Source organism: Saccharomycopsis crataegensis (assembly GCF_037102585.1).
Source record: "Saccharomycopsis crataegensis DNA, jcf7180000000098, whole genome shotgun sequence".
NCBI classification, from domain to species: Eukaryota; Fungi; Ascomycota; class Saccharomycetes; order Ascoideales; family Saccharomycopsidaceae; genus Saccharomycopsis; species Saccharomycopsis crataegensis.
In genome coordinates, this window is record NW_027043838.1 from 926,621 (window position 1) to 945,948 (window position 19,328).

At 35.9% G+C, this 19,328-nt stretch overlaps 9 protein-coding genes across 9 annotated transcripts; 4 read left to right on the plus strand and 5 right to left on the minus strand. All coding sequences in view use genetic code 12, as the record gives it.

Annotated features, from left to right (window-relative positions):
* Positions 1 to 254: 254 nt before the first annotated feature.
* Positions 255 to 1,445, minus strand: DASC09_060820 (DUF3844 domain-containing protein; the record flags this gene model as incomplete). Its single annotated transcript, XM_064999666.1, has 1 exon — positions 255 to 1,445. One exon carries the CDS (start codon positions 1,443 to 1,445, stop codon positions 255 to 257), a length of 1,191 nt encoding a protein of 396 aa, XP_064855738.1.
* A 472-nt stretch (positions 1,446 to 1,917) lies between these two features.
* On the minus strand, positions 1,918 to 3,112 carry DASC09_060830 (uncharacterized protein; the record flags this gene model as incomplete). The annotated part of the gene is made up of 2 exons (XM_064999667.1): positions 1,918 to 2,228; positions 2,365 to 3,112. The coding sequence occupies 2 exons, from the start codon at positions 3,110 to 3,112 to the stop codon at positions 1,918 to 1,920; spliced, it is 1,059 nt and encodes a 352-aa protein (XP_064855739.1).
* Positions 3,113 to 3,768: 656 nt separating this feature from the next.
* DASC09_060840 (class I SAM-dependent methyltransferase) lies at positions 3,769 to 4,707 on the minus strand (the record flags this gene model as incomplete). Its single annotated transcript, XM_064999668.1, has 1 exon — positions 3,769 to 4,707. The coding sequence occupies one exon, from the start codon at positions 4,705 to 4,707 to the stop codon at positions 3,769 to 3,771; it is 939 nt and encodes a 312-aa protein (XP_064855740.1).
* A 224-nt stretch (positions 4,708 to 4,931) lies between these two features.
* On the plus strand, positions 4,932 to 5,492 carry DASC09_060850 (ribonuclease P Rpr2/Rpp21/SNM1 subunit; the record flags this gene model as incomplete). Its single annotated transcript, XM_064999669.1, has 1 exon — positions 4,932 to 5,492. One exon carries the CDS (start codon positions 4,932 to 4,934, stop codon positions 5,490 to 5,492), a length of 561 nt encoding a protein of 186 aa, XP_064855741.1.
* A 307-nt stretch (positions 5,493 to 5,799) lies between these two features.
* Positions 5,800 to 7,105, plus strand: DASC09_060860 (Bub3 protein; the record flags this gene model as incomplete). Its single annotated transcript, XM_064999670.1, has 2 exons — positions 5,800 to 5,812; positions 5,868 to 7,105. 2 exons carry the CDS (start codon positions 5,800 to 5,802, stop codon positions 7,103 to 7,105), a joined length of 1,251 nt encoding a protein of 416 aa, XP_064855742.1.
* Positions 7,106 to 7,384: 279 nt separating this feature from the next.
* MED1 (Med1p) lies at positions 7,385 to 10,432 on the plus strand (the record flags this gene model as incomplete). Its single annotated transcript, XM_064999671.1, has 1 exon — positions 7,385 to 10,432. The coding sequence occupies one exon, from the start codon at positions 7,385 to 7,387 to the stop codon at positions 10,430 to 10,432; it is 3,048 nt and encodes a 1,015-aa protein (XP_064855743.1).
* A 233-nt stretch (positions 10,433 to 10,665) lies between these two features.
* Positions 10,666 to 11,823, plus strand: DASC09_060880 (uncharacterized protein; the record flags this gene model as incomplete). The annotated part of the gene is made up of 1 exon (XM_064999672.1): positions 10,666 to 11,823. The coding sequence occupies one exon, from the start codon at positions 10,666 to 10,668 to the stop codon at positions 11,821 to 11,823; it is 1,158 nt and encodes a 385-aa protein (XP_064855744.1).
* Positions 11,824 to 12,651: 828 nt separating this feature from the next.
* Positions 12,652 to 14,265, minus strand: MST1 (threonine--tRNA ligase MST1; the record flags this gene model as incomplete). The annotated part of the gene is made up of 1 exon (XM_064999673.1): positions 12,652 to 14,265. One exon carries the CDS (start codon positions 14,263 to 14,265, stop codon positions 12,652 to 12,654), a length of 1,614 nt encoding a protein of 537 aa, XP_064855745.1.
* A 394-nt stretch (positions 14,266 to 14,659) lies between these two features.
* On the minus strand, positions 14,660 to 17,584 carry OCA5 (Oca5p; the record flags this gene model as incomplete). The annotated part of the gene is made up of 1 exon (XM_064999674.1): positions 14,660 to 17,584. The coding sequence occupies one exon, from the start codon at positions 17,582 to 17,584 to the stop codon at positions 14,660 to 14,662; it is 2,925 nt and encodes a 974-aa protein (XP_064855746.1).
* Positions 17,585 to 19,328: the final 1,744 nt, after the last annotated feature.

Below are 19,328 nucleotides of genomic sequence, written 5' to 3' on the forward strand. Positions count from 1 at the left end.
CCAGCATTAGCATGGATGGAAATGGCCGATCTTGTCAATATCTGCGAATAATCGCACGTCATTGGTTCTCCGAAGAAGGTCGCAACCTGCCAATAACACGTTCCACAGCAATTCTTTTTTGACTATTATTCGGTTAGTAAATACAAGCAAAATTATTTAAAAATTGTAGATTATGAATGCGCAAGAAAAAGGTAGTATATTATTGAAAAAAATAAAAGGTTCAAGTAGACAAAAAAAAAAAAAAAAACGACAAATCAATTCTTAAAGTTTTGATTAGTAGCAGCACTCAATATACCTGGCAAAGGTTCGCTATCCATCTTAAAAATCAAACCAATGGACCCAATTACTGTAATAATCATCACCAAACAAGACCAGAATAATAAATTAAATTCAGCAGAAACGTCGATCTTTTCACAAGATGATCCGCCCCAGTGAGTGGTGGATTTGGAAGTTTTGTTAAAAGATGGGGAGCAGATACATGACCATTTGGTGGTTAAAGAGTTCTTGGAGCATGCACCATGAGTGTTACAATTGTTAGTGTATGAGATACATTCTTCTTCACTCGCAAATGATGATTGTTTTGAAAACACTGGTTTGGTGGCGAAAAAATCACGCTTGGTCATTGTTTGTTTACCATGACATTTCTTGGAGCCACGGTGATTTTTGCTTCCAGTGTCACCAGTCACAATAAGGGTCGATTCAATTCCGTGAAATTCGGCTTGATGGATCAATCTAAACGCCATTCTGAAGATCATTATACGCTCGAACTCATCCTCTCCATCATCGCCTTCAAGATTAAATTCGAGAACCCCAAAAGTTTTGTCGTTATCGTCAGTAACGCTCAAAACATTCTCTGGGAAAATGTCACGTAACAAGAAACTCAATTGCAACACGCTCTTTGCATTCATGCTAAGTTCTTCAGTATTTCCAAATAACATGTGGGAATCAGAGTATTTCGAATCTTGAGTCTTGACATTGGAAATAATCTTCATATTATCTTGAGCCAATTTGACTTCTAATTCTGGGTACTTATTCATCAAGCAGCCAAGTACTTTTTTTTCATCGACGTCGACTTTCCCATCAACGTTAAATACTTTTTGTATGGAGCTTTCATGGAACATTTTCTTGACATCGTGAGGGGTGTCACCCTTCACCATAATCACCAAATGACCATTTTTGATATTATTGTTATTCTTATCTGTTAAGAAATTTTGAGATTTTGATTGTAGCTCTGATAATTTGGCAAATTCAATATCATCGATTGACACATAATCGTCAATCTTGAGCTTATCATATAAAAGATATTCAAAATCCTTGGAAGACTCTAGCTTAGCTAGATTGTTTTCGTCATTGGCAACCTGGTCGGCATTGTGTGAAAAGATGAATGATGAGCCCAACACTGCTGAAGTTTGTAATAATACAGATAAACAATTAGAAAACTTCATTTTTGAAAGATAGCCAATCCAAAGATTTAGAAAAAATAAAAGCAATTCAATTGCAAGCTGGTCGAGGTAAAGAGGGAGTGGATATAAACAATCACAAAAAAGAGACGAATGAAAACCTTATCGAACTATATTATCTATAGCTTGATATAACTTTACAAACGGAGAAGGCCACTTTATCGTTACAAATTTCTAGCTGGCTGTTTTGGAGGGGGAGGTTTAATTTTCCTTTGTGATAAAAAAACCCAAAGAAAAAAAAATCCGCCATTGATCTCGTGATATGTCATGTGACATAATATATGCGGCGGTATAACCAGCAATTTACTAATTATCTTCAATATTCCGTGTACACATCAAATGTTCTACCAATATCTGTGATAAAACTTAATCATTTGGTAAATAAATAGCGACAAATATATTTCATTACTATCTAAAAGGTTTGTTTTCCAAGAAAAAAAGATAATGATGGGCTGTTTTAGTTCACTTCATCCAATCTTTGACAACCACTGATGGCAACAATTTCTGCAGGACAGGCAACCTGTTTATAAGTACCTGAAGGGTTGGAGACCCCTTCAAACCAAGTCCATTGCCATTTACAAGCGTTTTGGATGGCAGTAGGGAGACCAGAACATTCAGATTCGGAGGAAATACCCCCGTACTGTTGCCCCCAACTGTATCCGGAACCAAATTCTGATGGACAACCATTGGTGTAGTAACCCATCCCACCACCTGGCATCAAAATGTCGAAATGAGCCTCGGGATCGGTCAAGTCAGTTCCAGTATTAGCTAAAAATTCATATTGTTAGTACTTGTGTTGATATCCTCAAAGAAAAAATAATAGCAACACACATAGGTTATGTTGAGATCCTGAACATGGAACCTATGTTAAAGAATAAAAAAAAACAAAAACAATGATACTCACTAATTTGAACAACGAATGTTTTATCAGAAAGTTCATCAACATCAAAAGTTAATTCGAGGCAGGAACAAGCCAATTCATCCATGGTGGCATCAGGAACGTAAGCAGCGACAAACCCGTAGGAAAAGGTGTCATTGACAGCAGTACCGACTTGATCATTACAATAATAAGCACTTTGTTCCCCAGAAGAGGTGACACAACCGGATTGGATATTAGTGTCAGTCAACTTGTTACCCTCAGCATCACAAGAGTAGACTGGATGTGTCACGACGTTGGTATATTCTGGCCAGGAAAATGATGGCTTGCAGCAATCGTAATAACGAGTAGACTCAAAAGAACCAGAAAAACCGTTGGAAATAAGACTAAGGGAAACTGAGGTTTCAGTGGAAGCGATACTAGAAGAAGAAGAAGAAGAAGAAGAAGGCTTCACAACAATAGTAGTAGCAGATGCGTGAGAATGCAAGCTGGTTTCTGAAGTGTAAGTCACGGCAGTAGTTGAGGAAGTGCTAACAAGAGTAGTAGTGTCCGCTTCTGTGGCAACAGCAGAAGAGTCTCCAGCATCCGTAGTAGCAACACATTGATAATAGAATTGGTTCTGTGATACACAAGTGGCTCCAGCAACACATGCAGTTGGGCCACTCCAATATGATCCACCACACTGATGATATAACGAAGCCAAACTTTCAGCAGAAGCCTTTTGGACAATAGCCAAACAGGAAATAGCAACAACAGTCAAAGATTTTCCAAACATTTCAACAATTGGGCTTTTTCGAAGAATTGAATTAAAATTGAGAACTTAGTTGCTCCAAAGTATAGATTTATCGTGGCCTGTCGACTGACAGAAGCATATTTATACTTTCCTGGTAATATAATGAATTTATCTAATCATAACCTTCAATGGGGAAGATTCCGCAATGGAACCAGCTAATTAACTTATAAGATTAAAGTATTCTGAAACAAAATTGTAGTGTCAGCAAAACTGCGTGGTGGGAATTCTGGTGCCAGACAAATGCAGGTGAAAGTTTAGATCCATGGAAAGATCGGCAACTTTTTTTTCACCACGCTTCATGTAGTCTGCTTCTTTAAGGAAATTTTCAGATATTAATGGATCATCCTTGGCCCTGATGTATTTTTGAACCCTCTCGTACTGTTCATCAACAGTGTCGTTATGCGCGACTGCAAGCCCATTCTCAAACATACACACACACACGCACATATTACAATTTGACTACAACAAATCGACAGGCTACAGAACTACATACCGGAGAGGGAAATATCATATGACACAACATATGTTATAAATAACTGGTAAAATATTCTATAATTATATATACAAGGATAGGCAATAAACAAGCATCAGCTTTGAGCCCCCCGCATCACCAAGAAATCAAACATTTAAATCTTGATCTAAATCTTGATCCCAATATGAATGGCAGCAACACCAAACGTCAAATTCTCATAGCCCTTTCCTGGAACATAAAACCCTGCTTTTCTGATCATTCCAGAAAATTCATCCTGGCTAGGAAACTTTCTGATACTTTCAACCAAGTACTGGTATGAGGCCCGATCATTGGCTACCAATTCACCCATCAATGGCAATAAAGAGAAACTGTATTTGTTGTAAATGAAGTTCAAATATTCATTATCCACTTTGGAGAACTCTAAACAGGCAAAAATCCCACCTGGCTTTAAAACTCTGTAAGCAGCATTCAACCCCAGTTGGATATTGGTGAAATTTCTGATCCCAAAGGAAACTGTATAGAAATCTTTAGAGTTATCAGGAATTTTATCCAAGACTTCTCCATTTTGTTGAAGGAATTGGATTCGGTTTGGCGATTCAGTGACAAATTCCGTATCCAAATACCTCTTTCTCCCTTCGTTTAACATGTCGTTATTGATATCTACCACAGTCATTCTACTTTTCGTATCAAAATGATGCTGTTTTGCGTGTCTCAACAACCCAAAGGCAATATCCCCAGTACCCCCGGCAGCATCAATGAATTCCAACGGTTCACCTCCTGGGCGCATTCCGGGATCTAGCTTCTTGATGAAATGATCTTTCCAGAGCCTATGGATCCCAAGAGACATCACATCATTCATAAGATCATAATTGCTGGCAACAGAACTGAAAACATCTCCCACAAGACGCTCCTTTTGATTCAACAAGATCTCTTTGTACCCGAAATGAGTAGTTGATGGCTTATCAGTCGTTAGCTGGTTTTTTTTTGTCTCGTCGGCATGATTATTGGAATTGGATGTTCCTGAGAGCATCCTTGTTGATCCCAAGCGTAATTTGAAGGAGCCAACTTTCGCCAGCTTCCTAAGAGACTTGGCTAAGAAACTCATCTTATTCGTTGAAACACAAATCCCTCCAAACAAATGTATTTGATGGCAATTATTGTTTATATGAAGTCGAAATCACAAAGAAAAAAAAAATGGGGTTGGGCAACCCGGCTGCAATTTTTTTTTTTTCATCTCTTAAATTTAGACTATAATAACAGGGCAAGATTGACACATTATAATTATTATTATCTTGCGAGAACGGTTTATTGTTTTACATTCCTAGGAAGATGTCTTCGAATCCTTCAAATTACTTATATAATTTGGCGCACGCGACGCTCTTCAACCCAGCCTTGGCCCAGTCGTACTCGTTTGATTTCCATGCAAATACCACCCATCCAAACCTTTCCATCAACAAAACCTCACAATGTCCCATTTGCAAGATTCCTTGGGTTCCCGGATGGAATGTCAGTGCGAGAATCAAATATATCAAAGTGTTGAAGAAATCAAAAAAGTTCAGGGAACGGGTGTTGATTTATCACTGTTTAGCATGCACACAACTGGTGAAATTTGATGGGTTGATTCAAAAGAAACCAGATACAGCTGATGGCCAATATACAGGTAAAATCATCCCCGAAAAAGAGTGTGTTGATGATAAGAAGAAAAAAGAGAATATTGACGATACAAAGACGAATAATACCAATCTTCTGAAAGTTACGAAGAATGGTGCTAATGATAGTAAGACGACAGCAAAGAAGAAAAAGAAAAAGAAGATACAGTTACCAAAGAAGGCCCCTGTTCCAAAGAAAGATTCTTTATCATTGTTCGACTTGATGAATGATAATAACTGAATAAATAATGCCGAGTCTATCCATACACTTTCTTTTGGGGAAATGTTATCCACTTCAATTCTACTGCCACTTGTATAATATTTTCAGTAAAAAAAATAAATAGAAAATATAAATATTTATAGCTGGTCTATATATTTTTCATTCTTTTACCATTGCAAATACTGCTTTATCGCTTGTTGTAATCTAATAGAAGTCTGTCGAAAATGGATGAGATGGCGGAAGAAAAAAAAAATAAAAAATAAATAAAAGGTAAACAAAAAGGCCATCATCGCTTAAATCAGTGGTTGACACGCACAGAATACAACAAATGAGTAACTTAAGTGAGTAGCAGCTTCATCTTCTATTTTTAGTTCTATATCACTAACCTTCCTCTAGTTGAATTGCCAGTGATATCCTCAGACTTGGTCTCTTCACTCCACTTCAATTCCTCAAATACACTACTTCATACTGCTTCTTGGGATGGTTATGTCAACCTATATGACATCCAAAGGCTGATTTCCAGCTACAAAATCAGCCAGTCAGTCACCGAAGAAAATAGTATCGTGGGGAGATTCCATACCGGCTCGTCTATCCTTGACTCTTGTTGGGATGAAAATGATGAAAATATAATTTATAGCGGGAACATCAATGGGCAGATATATCGTTTGGATCTTTCGAGAATTGGTCCATCTACAGAAAAAGTTCTACCGTCTGGTACTATAGGAACCCAATCAAAGCTTGCAATTCAGAAACTCAAGTTTAATAAATACTATAATGTTTTGGGCTCTATCTCTTGGGATAAGTCCCTTCAAATATCAGACCCCAGAAGCCAGGCAAAAAGTTTGATAAAGCACATTGACAATAAACCTTTGGCAATGGATATGAATAACAACTATGTCATAGTATCAACCACAAAGAACTTGATTCAGTTGTATGATTTGAGATTTCCTGGGGCGCCATTGATTCAAGAACGTGAGTCAGGATTACGGTTTCAAACCAGAGAAATCCTCCTTAGCAAAAATCAGCCACCAATGCAAATTGTCAACAATCAACATATTTTTGACAAGCCAGAAATGACAAACCAAAACTTGGTGTACAATAACGAAGATTTTTTCGTTCAGTCATCGTACGAGGGTAGAATAATCGTTGATTTCATTGACCCATCAGAAAAATCCCAAGAACAAAAGTTTGCCTTTAAATGTCATAAAATCACCTCAAGTGATGGAATCGACATGATTTCTCCGATAAACTCAATAATCCTATTCAGAGAACCGAATCCGCTAAACTCTTCACCGCATCAGTTACTTTATACATCAGGATCGGATGGGTTGATTAATCTTTGGGATTTGAATAAAAAGAAGAAATTGAAAAAATTAAAGAAATTCAAGCATTCGATAATGAAAATGGGGATCTCTAATCCAAAGGGTGAAATACCAAGAACTACAGCTGATAAAAATAATGATCATATGTTGGCCATAGTGGTGGGAGAAGATTCTTTCAAAAATAATCGATATTTGGATACTGGAGTAACCACCAGCCCTACGAACTTACAGCAGAATAAAAATGGGATAGGACAAGGGGCAATGCCCAATGTGACCGATTTCAATACCAAATTGTATTTGAAGTTTATGTGAAAATTGTTGTACACAGGTATCAGCGCCATTAATAGACAGACGGATATGCATGTAACCCGTACTACTAGGTGTTTTTTATTTTTTTTTATTTTTTTTTTTTCTTATTAATTTTTGCAGCGCTCCACAAAACAAAAAAAAACAAAAAATGCGTCGATGGGATGAATTATTCATCAATCTATTTAATTTTCAAGATATTTTTTCAATTTGATATATTTTGATCATTATTATTAAATACCCCTGATCTCGACAGATATATAAGGGAGCGGAATAGAAGGTCTCATGGCTGACAATAACAGAGAATCAACTTCTGGCAATGGTCATTCAAAAGTGGATCCTTTGCTTTCGTATCAGTTGACCCAGTCGATAAACCATTTGATGCAACGACCAGGGCAAGTGACAAAACCTACTATTAAGAGAATTGCTGAATTTTATGGATTTGATACTTTCAACGAGATCACAGAAAATGATCAAGGAATTAAGGTCGATAGATTAACTATAGCTGGATCTATTTTGTTGATTGATATTGATTTTCTCAAACAGCAGCAGAAACAAAAAACTCTCCAAGACAACGATGGCGATGTGATTATTAACGATTCTACTGATGCTGAGATTGGTAAAGAAATTGTCGACGCGGTGTCACTTCTGTTGGCGTCAAAACAGAAAATAAAGGAATTATTGAATAATATCAAGGACCATAACAATACAAAGGCACAAATGCATAGATTGATGATTCAGCTAAAGAATCTTTATTCGTTAACTTATAGTGGCAGCTGTGCTCCAAGTTCTTGTAATAATGTATTATACAATTGCTTGAAGTCTCCAGAAACCAAAGATTTGGATCATGAACAAGTTCAATATAATGTGGTGAAGCTAAATACATTTTCGGATAATCTAAAATACCTTGCAATACTAGATAAGTTGTCCGTATATTCAGCAAGTGAGGTCAGTTTGCAAAATGACCGAATTTTCAATAGTGATGGAAATAGTTCCGGAAATGTGGTGTTGTTCGAATATTTAGATGATCTCGCATTTATTTTAAGCTTCTTGTTTTCTTATGAGTCGAAGATATTAATTAGTGACCTCCAAAAATCATCATCAACGAGTTTCAATGGCATGCTAGATATATTGAACGGTTATCTGAAGTTTGGTAAAACCATAATAAACTTGAATGATAAGGAATTGGGAATATTTATTAAGTATTGGGAAGATAATAGACTTTTAAAATACAAAAAGTTACAGGATGCTTTTGTAAAACAGTACAAAGATGGCGACGGGGATAATGGAATGATGAGTGATGATAAGGAATTTGAGAAAATCATTCAATTTTATGAAACCAATTTTGAAAATGATAACAAAATTTGCAATAAGGGAACCAAATATATCAAAATTGGTATAGACTACCATTTTAAAAATGGGCTACCACAGCTACAGAACTTGATAAGAAATGAAACATTCAAAAAAATTGCAGAAACGGCAGCCCAATCAAATTTTTCGAATGATGCCTGGGTAACAAAATCGACCATCTTGTCTAATCTCAATTTCATCTCCAGTTTGAAAATACCTTATTCCAGTTTATTGTCTAGTGAAAACCCAGAATGTCAAGCATGCTTAAATTTGAAGTTTTCCAAAGGGATTTGGGTACCCACAGATCTATTGGGTAGCTATTTTGGTAATTTTATAACCTATGATTCCGATAATGGAAATACTGGCGAATTCTTTGAGAATTTTAAAGGAGAAGATAAAGAAAAAGACGGATTTTCTGGTGATATTAGTGACCAAGAAGATGATGCTGGTGGTGATATTAGTGACCAGGCCAGATTCAGATCGAAAAAGAGGAACGAAGTGAATGAACTATATATCAAAAACTACAATGATCTATTCGCTAATAGCCATAATCTAAAAAACAAGAAGCCGAAGATAATCAAGCCTTCATTAAATGATGTTCTCAAGAATTTTAATGAAGAACATAAAAAGAATTATTTACTCAAATTTGAACAAAAAAAGAATAATGAGAAGCAGGGTGATCCTGCATCACTGAAGAAACCTATTGAAGTCAAGTTGCAAATCAATTATAAGCTTATCTCAAAATTAAAGAAAGTTTCTTCCTTGAATTTGTACAATGATTGCGTGGATAAATCTGACGATATTCCTATTGACAATGAAGGCAATGAAGAGTCTTTGAAAGATCAGTTATTGCAATATATCAAGGACAGCAGTAAATCTAGGGGTAATGTCAACATGATGAAAGATGAAGAAGGCTTGGGCATCGGAAATGTTTCTTCAATAGGGCCTTTACTCACTTCCAATAAGGGAATTTTTTTCAAAACACATCCTCTGAGCGGAAAAACTACCATGAATATTGTATCCGAGTTGATTACCACCAATAGCAAAAATAAGGTTGATAATAATATTGACATGTTAGTTTCCCTTGGCTTATTTCTTGAGAGTTTACGTTCGTTATCCCTTGTTTGGAATTTGGTGAAATCTTTGAGCAAGAAATCGATAGTTTTGACAAAACAACATGAGGATTATATCACAAGCAAGTTGCGAGGCCTTAATATTTCGCGCAGATCAAATTTCAGGGAGTTTATTAATGATACAACTCCGGAGGTTATATCTAATACCAACGGCAATAGATTTAGAAGAGCCTCAGGAAGGGCATCCATTTCATTAAATGAGGATGTGAGAAGAAGTTTAAGTTTTGGAGAGAATTCTACCATCCCTGGTGATGAGAGAAATGGTGCTTCTGGTGAAGGTATTAATTTAGATAAGTTCATTGCATCGATTAATGAGGAGGCAAAGGACGGGGCCAATGGATCATCGTTGGTTCATAGGTTTGGGAGTAAGCATCTTAAAACAGACTTTGTTTGTCCAGTGCCATTTTTGAATGTTTCAATTTATTCTCTCTCCAAAAACTCTTCAATTTCACAAAAAATATATCAAACTTGTGGGTTGATGGATAATATATCTGGGAGATTTAGTGATATTTATGAACTACAAATTTCCACCAATTTACCATTGTTTAATAACTTGTTGAAGGGTCATGAACCTGTGTCGGAGAATAATGATATGATTGCCGAGAAATCCCTGAACAATGACATTAAAATGTTGAAGATAATGATCTATAACGGTAGGGTGGAAAATATCCAGTTATTGGTCCAGGATAAGCTCTGCGTCTCATCTATCGACCAAGAACCAAATCCTGATGCCAATAATAGTGCTAAACCATCACAAAACCACAAACTAATCGGAAAATTGAAAGAGTTGACAAAATTTATCAATTACACTGAGGACTTATACTTGCTATTCAGTGTCCTTCTTAGATAGTTACCTTTTTTTTGATGATAATTCATGATTAAAACTTGTAAAACATTGGTGTTACTGTAGAGAGGCCGGATAACCTCTATTTAAAAAAATTCCCATCAAATCGCACTTTTTCTGAGCGATGGCCTTACAAAAAAAAAATTGGCAGCTAAGAGGGAGACAAAATCCTATTATTTAAAAAAACCATAAGGAATAGAGACATTTCAATATCAGCGCATCATTTCTTAGAGAAAATAATGTCTAGGATCCTCTCGAGGTTAACTCCTTCATCCGCCAAACAAAAAGGGTCTAGGCTCGACAGCAAGTTCAATAAATTGACAAACTCTTCTCAGTCTTCATCGCCTTCCTTATCAGATCTTCATGAGATTGCCATCTTCTCGTTTAACTCTTCAAAATTACAAATAATGAACAACAACCTAATCAAGAACTTTCAAATAATCAGGCCAACCTCCTCGAAGTCGTTGTATAACTACTTGTTGAAAATCCAAAAAACCTTGGTGATCTTTCAGTACCTTATCCAGGTAGGTTCAGAAGATTTCATCAATTGTTGGAAATACGTGGAGCTGTCTGGAAAATTCGAGAGTAATAATTACGATATTCTTCCATCACTTCTTGAGAACTTGGAATCGATAGAAAATTCAAATCTATGCCAAGAACCAACGTACATTTATTCTACCTCATCGTCCAATTCCATGAAGAACAATATCCGATCAACGTTAAGTTCTGTGATTAATAAATTATCAAAATTGAAGAACTATCTCAGTGATCCAGAAGATTTACAGCAATTTCGTTTATCTTTCCAAAAGCTACGATTCGATATGTCGAGACCAACCCCAAGATCATCGATGGATAGCCATCCAAGATTGAATCCATCCAGCAGTGTTGATGGGGGTAGAAATAGCATAAGTGGCAATTTGAGGAGCAACTATAGAACCGCTTCTTATGGAGAAAATACAAATTTAATTGACTTATCGAGCAACTCCGATGATTTTAATAAAATTGATTTCCAAATAATGGAGCCCAACGTTGATATTGCTGGTAATTTGCAAAATATGGCTAAACGCAGAGTATCTGGCAATCATCATCCTGCTCCCATCACCCCTAGAAACACTTCTCAAAGAAGCTTTTCTGCCTCAAAATCTTTGGACTTGAACAGGTTGATAAATTCTCCTTCAGGGTCGGCCAGTGGCAATAATGGTAATTACAAGGAACTACAGAAAAATGATTTCAAGAATTTTAGCAATAAGCTACTAAAGTTTCGTGGCAACAGTAACAATGACAACAATTCGAAAGTCTCGTCGCCATTGTCGAGGACCTCGTATTCTGCTTCAGACAATAATGAAAATGGAAAAGTGTTAACCCCTTTAATTGAAGTCAATGAGGCCTTAGTTTGAGCCCATAAATTCCCTTGCTTGTTTCGAAATAGCAATGTTCACCACCAGCACAATAAACCTTATTTTTAATGCCCCTTTAATTTATTTTATCTCTTCATTTTCTCTCACTTTAATCTTTTACTAATTAGCCTATCGCGATTAATAATGTCCCTTTCATTTCATTTTTGATCATTTGTTTTAATTCCCTTATCATCTGTGTGTCATAGAAAAACAATTTAGATAGAAGCGCTGGTGGATTGTCATCATATTAACACACTTTACTCTAAATGTCTTTGGTTGACAGGTTGTTTCTTTTTTTTTTTTTTTTTTTTTTTTTTTTTTTTTTTTTTTTTTTTTTTTTTTTTTTCAACTTATAATTTTAGTTAGAATTATTCTTTCTAATCAATATATTATAATATATTATTAGGGCTTTTCAGCTGTTTTTTACTTTGTTTTCTTTTTTTACAGCATACTAGTATGAATTTTATTCCTGGTTGGTTTAAATAATAATAATTAAAATGGCTTGAAATAGCTTGCGATGAATTAGTACCGTTACGTTGTCCTATAGTTAGACATAGCAGTTTTTTTAATAAATATAATAGCTATTGCTCTACTTAGTCTTGAAGTATTTAATGATTTTTAGATGTATTTCCTCATAACCAGCATACACTGTGAAGTACCAAACCAAATAAAAATAAAACATTCAATACAACTATATACAAGATCTGTTGTGACTATTAAGGTGAAGGTCTCCAGCCACTCTCGGTCTATAAATGAGCTATTATCGTATAATTATCTAGAGTTATTGCAACTCCCGCAACAATAACTAATCCAACGTGAAGCTTATACTTATTCATAATTCTTCTCCAATTCAATGAATTTTTCTAAAGCGTGTTTCAATCCAAGCTTCTCTACCTTGTTCTTGTCCTTGCCATGTAATCCCTTTAAACTAATAACAAGGTCACTTTCTTCACCGCTTTCCAAGCCCTTCAATGCTGATTCACATTCTGCATCACCGATGGTCACCAAATAATTAAAGGATTTACTATAAGCGTCCTTGATTCTTTTACCCAACGATTCTGCCCGATCATCGACTTCAATATTGAAATCGTAGCTTGTTAATGGAGAGAGTTTCTTGAATTTCCCAAGGGAACTATTAGATTCTTTGTAATAGTTATCCACATTCACTTCGTCAGTGGCTGCCATTGCCTTGTACTCTTGTAATGTATGGTCTGGTTTCCCGTTGTTACTCAAGTAATCTTCAATGTATTTACAATACCACGAATGTTTCTCTGGGGATACTGGAACCACCTTTATTTGGTTGGAATTCAACCAGAATGGCCATTTCCCTTCATAATTATCGATCAAAATCGCCAAAAATCTTTCCACCGATCCAAAAATCGCTCTATGAACAATAATCGGAGTTTCTGGTTCACCCTTTTCGTTGAAATATTTCAATCCAAAGTTGTTTGGTAATTGGAAATCGAGTTGGATGGTGGCGGTTTGATGGAACTTTCCAAATTTATCTTTCAAGATAATATCAATTTTCGGACCATAGAAGGCACCATCCCCTTCATTAAGCTCCCACTTCTTATTGACTTTTTCTAAAATATCTATAAGGATTCCTTCGGCTTTTTCCCAATCCTCTTCTTTCCCAATGAATTTATTGTTTTTAGGTCTGGTACTGAGCAAGATCTTGAAATCTCCCAACCCGAATTTCTCATAAATGAGCTCCACGAGCTTCAAATTAGCAAGAATTTCTGATTCCAAATGTTGGAAACTACAGAAAATATGACCATCATCTTGATGGAACCTTCTAACTCTGGTCAATCCAGAAAGCGCCCCTGATGCTTCATTACGATGCAACGATGAAAAATCACTGTATCTCACAGGAAGATCATTATGGGTCTTTGGAAATTGCTTATATATAAGACAATGACCAGGACAATTCATTGGTTTTAAAGCATAGACTTCATTTTCTTCTTTTTGATGATGCTGGTGTTCGTGCTCGTGCTCGTGCTCATTACAACCACCATCCTCATGGGCATTTCTATAGATCTTGAACATATCCTCATTATAGTATTTCCAATGATTACTGATTTCAAACAACTCTTTCTTGTACATTAATGGGGTCATAACTTCATCGAATCCTAATTTCTTCACCTCCTGGATTCTAATAAAATTAATCAACTTATTGAAAAGTTTGGCCCCATTCGGTAAGAAAAAGATCGACCCTGGTGAGTACGGCGATAGGGTGTAAAGCTGCTGTTTTGTCGAGATCGATTTGTTGGAAAGCGAAGCATTTGCAGAAATTGTGGTTTTATCATCAACGTTTTTCTTTTTGTTCACTGAAACCGTGGAATTCCAACAAACATTGGTGGTGGATAATGATGGGAACCTGGGAGTGAGCCGTTTTTGGCAGCTCTTCAAGAGCTGTGGAGACAAAAATTTTCTTGAGAGCATATTTAGTTCTATATATATATATATGGATATATATATTTCACCACGCGAAATTAAAGAAATGATTGACGAAAAGCGGTAGTCGGGTTGTAGGGGACGCCTTTTCAATTCGATCTAGTATAACAGAAGGACTCACCGGCGTGGATTTTTCAATTTTTGAGAAAAACCGTTTCTAACGTGCCGGGTGCGCATAGTTATTTATCAAGGTTTTACAAATCATATAACTAAGTAATATAATCCACAATAAACAGAAAGTTCTTTTTGTATAATGATGTACCATGGTGTTAACTATATAGAAAAATGCAAATCAAAAAATGAATGGAAAAAAAAATGCGAGAGGATATAGTTCAGATCAAATCTCACTAATTAATATACACACATGAAAATTAATCGATGCTTATTTCTCAGGTTCCTTTTCAAATTTAATTTCCTCCATCAACCAATCTTTCCAAAAATTTGCACTTCGTAGGATTACATCTTCAATATCATCATTATTCTTGTCGATCACCAAAGGTAAACTCTTGTCCTTCTTGTCCCCTAACTTGGCTGAAATTGTACTGGACATCGGCGTCATTAGTGGACTCAAATTTGTTGTACTGGTTGTGCTAGTGCTATTACTTCTGGATTTCAGTGTGTTTGTTTCAGAATTGATAGTGATTAGTGACAATGTTGGCGGTGGTAGAACAAAAGCAGAATGATCATAGTTCTGTTGAGAACTATCATTATCAGTATTATTAATAATGTTGTCTAGTTTCGGCGATGGTTCAGGCGTAAGTGAATTTGGAGGATATGAGTGGTAATCTGATAGGAACAGTGTTCTTCTCAATCTATTTACTGACATTTGAATCACGTTGGGTTGAGGCGAAGCTATGGGCGATTTAAACAAGTTAAGGTTGTTCACTGGCGAACTAAGGGCTTCGGGCGACTTCACTGATCCATTATCAGTACTACTACTCGTGTGCTTACCAACCATTCCCGCAGCTTCATTCTTTGGATTTAAATCACCATATGCAACGTATGATTTATGCTGGCTCTTCAAACTTTTTGAGGCTTTCTTCTTAGCAAACCGGTTTGAAAAATTGGTAGTCATCAATCCGTTATTCAAAAATTGTCGAATTTCAGCCTGGTCAAGCTCAAATATCAAATTCTCATGAGATTTCAAAAATGCCAAATAAATAAATAGTATTTCTATGTGTGGGTCAATACAAGAATATGAGAATTTCTTTTCCCGGACGGCTGATGGAATCAATGATGATAAAACATAGTTTCCTGTGCTTTCTTCTGCAATATCACTCGTTGCCTCATTTGTGGATTCAAGAACTAGTAGACTTTTGACTGTTTTAATCAACTCGTGATCTTGAGTTTTAGCGACAGCATTCCAGTAAATATCGCCTCCCAATTGTTCAATTAATCCTTGATCAGTTTCAGAAATTTGTTTAACCACATTTTCCAAATTAATTTTCGCGCTGTCTTTCAATAATGGGAATGGCCTCCAACCAAGAACCAAATCCCAAAGTCTACCTCTATCCATCTTATTGAATGTCTTTGCCCCACACCATTTAATCCACCATAGTAACCATTCGTCTCCATTGTTAACCAAATTGTAGCTAGATGTGAGAACCCCTTCTTCCTTAAAAAAGCTGGATAACTCATCGAGAACTTTTCGAAGCAAATATAAAAAGAATGATACTCGTTCATCAATTGATGCCCCTTTTACTGGTAAAGAGATGATTGATTCCGAAATGAATTTGTGTTTAGAGTCTGGGGGTGGTGAGCTGGCACTAAGTGATTCGGATGATTCTAGATCAGTCTTCTTCATTGATTTCTCTATTTCGTTCAATTCTTCTTCACTAGGTTCTGGAGCGTGTAGTATTACCAACACTAACCTTTCAAATATTTCAGGGAACGATAACTTATATTTCAATGGGATTGAATCATCAAGCAACTTCATTTCTTTATCAAACTCCTTTAAATCCTCATTTTTTGTTAAGAAATTATCGTAATGAATATTGCACTCATCATACACGTCCACGATGCAACTTGTATCAGATAAATTGCAATCATCAAAATAAATCTTTTCTTGATCAAACACAAAGGTTGATGTAGTGGAATTTGTGTCCGACGAATCTTCGACCTCCTTTGCAACATTGTTCGGATTTGTACTGTTTAAGAGAGAAATATCAGAGTTGGATCGTGACTTTGCTGGATTGGAATTAGTATCAACAATTTTGCTAATTCCCTTTCCCTTATGAATTTTTTCAAACTTTGCAAGACACATGTCTTTTCCCAATAATACGTATTTACTTCCATCATTATATTCAGTATAATGTTTATTGTTCAATAATGGCGGATACCACTCTGCCAAACCAAGAGCAATCCAAGCTAGCCCAGATTCATATTTGAAAATACTACCCCATTTACGAAGGAATTTCACAATCGAATATTCCAAAGTTTTGAATATCCTCTTCTCTATTAGTGACAATTGGTGGTAAGGATCGCTCTTTGTATAAGAACTGTTATTGCTTCCATTTAAAACGTTTGCACCACTATTCTGGTGGATATTTTTTCGGTAATATCTCTTTAAATCACTTCTAATTTGTTTAATAGGAATATTTCTTTGGTTAGGTTTCGCTTTGATATTTCTCTTTGATGTATTTTCATCGTTATTATCTCCTCTATTGGCATCCTCTTCTTTATTTTCGTCATTCACTTTCTCCTTAGCCTCTTCTTCTTCCTCTTCTTCTTCGAATTCATCAAAATTTGGATTAATATATGGATCAACAACAAAAGAGTGCTTCTTTAATAACATCGGCCAAATTCTATATCGCAAAAATGGTGGAACACCCTTTTGTCTAGCAATTAATGCTAAAGCCTCGACATTCTCAGTTTTAATATACTCGCAACATAATTTGATCAAACTCAATACTTTAGAATGGTCTTCGTCCTCAAGAGCCTCGTCTTTTTCATCTTCAGTTTTATCTTCCCCTCTATCTTTTTCTATATTTTCTTCTTTGTCTTCCCCTCTGTCTTCTTCTCTTTCCTTTTCTCTGTCTTCCTCTCCTCTTTCCTTTTCTCTGTCTTCCTCTCCTCTATCACCTCCCCTATCTTCTTCTATATTTTCTCCTCTACCCTCTTCACACTTCCTTCCCTCAACTGGTGCTTCATACAAGCTATTGGAATGATCTAGACTAGATATTATCTTCGGCGAATTATTGGCATGTTTCTGCTGCTCTCTATGAACCTGGCGGAAGCAAGCTCTATTATGATCATTCTGCGATGTTATATCACCAGAAGCACTGACTTTGGTGGTTATTTGAATCATTTTCCGTTAACTATGTTAGGCACTATGTATTTCACACTGCTTCTTTTCTTTATCTTTGTCTTTTTCTTTTTGATTTATGGCGTGGTCAACTATCGAATCAAGACTTTCTCTTCTAGATTTAGAATGAGACGGAAGAAATGTTGTTTGTTTGTTTTTCTGTGTTAGAGTAATTTGTATCAGGTTGAGCAAGCAAGAGATGTCACACGTCAATTTTTGTAAAAACTTTGGGACATATAATATCAATAGACTTAAGAATCGAGAACTATCACAAATTAAAGACCATGGCTAAGATCTTTTACGCTTTTTGTATTTTTTGGTTTAGTTTTTGTTTTTTGCAGCAACGCAATTCTAAAAGGTTCCTTATTAACGAAGGTGGAGAGTTTCAACGAGTAACAGGTACGTCACAAAAACTGAGGATCGGTAAGTTAATTACTGTGCGAACAGTCCCGATGAGAAGAAAGTATGGAGCAAAATGATGAAAAATGGGGAAACGTGAGCGACACTTTCTATTTCACTTTAAGTTTTTTTTTTTCTATCTCTGAATGTGTTCTGGTGATTACTGTGATAATTCTCCAGGCAGTCTTGCTTGACAATCTCTATAATGAAGTGGGGTTACTTGGCCATCCGAAGCAGAGAGAAAAAATTGTTTGTTTGCCGTTTTTTTTTTTTACTTATCACAAGACAGATTCCGTGATTTAGAAACTCTCGGGGCACCACCGGGCCCTAAAGGGAAGTCAGCCATGAATGATAGTTGCATTCCGGCACATAGTGACCATCACACCCAAACATTACTCCCGGTTTATTTACTCCACCTGGTGCATGGGCGTTTTTTGTAGGAGCTCTATTTGATTTCCGTCCTGCTCATGCTTGCTTTGTTGCATCCCACTATTGGTCATCATTGATACCTCACGTCACTAGACATTTTTTTGGTCTAGTTTTCGGTTGCTCAGCAATCATTACAACAACATTTAAAGCTTGCACGAGACACATTACCACTGTGCAGATAGCATTTACCCTACTTTAAGTGCGTGATATACATAAAACGCCATATATGAAAACTCAAACGACGCAAACATGATATACAAATCACGGTGAGCCAATTGGTGTATATATTTTTATGCTTATTTACACTCTTGGAAAAAAGTAACCTATCAACTAAATAAATAAAAAAAGCAATATTGTGAGCGACGGTATAGAAAAAGTTATGCAAGATACAAAAAATAAAAGAAGCTCCGATACCGGGAATCGAACCCGGATTTGCGCCGTGAGAGGGCACCGTGCTAGCCATTACACTATATCGGATCGCACATTTGCAGTAGAATCCGATACAATCAATTGTAGTTATATTTATGTTACCATACCAGTGGTATATATACATTCATTCATACACTTTTATCTATTCTAACCATTCTTTAAGCTTATATGTTTTAAAATAGTAATTTATCATCGTACTTATTACCTTAAATATCCATATAAATATAAAAAACAAAAGTTTTTAGGTTATTTCTGAATATCAATAGACAGTGACGTATTCAGAAGGTGCTTCATTCTTTATTATACTTTGTTTAATGATAGTATTTCAATTATATTAAGCTCCTTATTAATTTTTTTTTTACATCCTAATATGCCTAATCATTTTATTGTTACCTTGTACTTATACAAATCAGAAAATAGCTCCGATAATTATGTCTCGATTAACTGGCGCCTTAGAAATAAGTATCATGACACTTGAGATATTACTTGA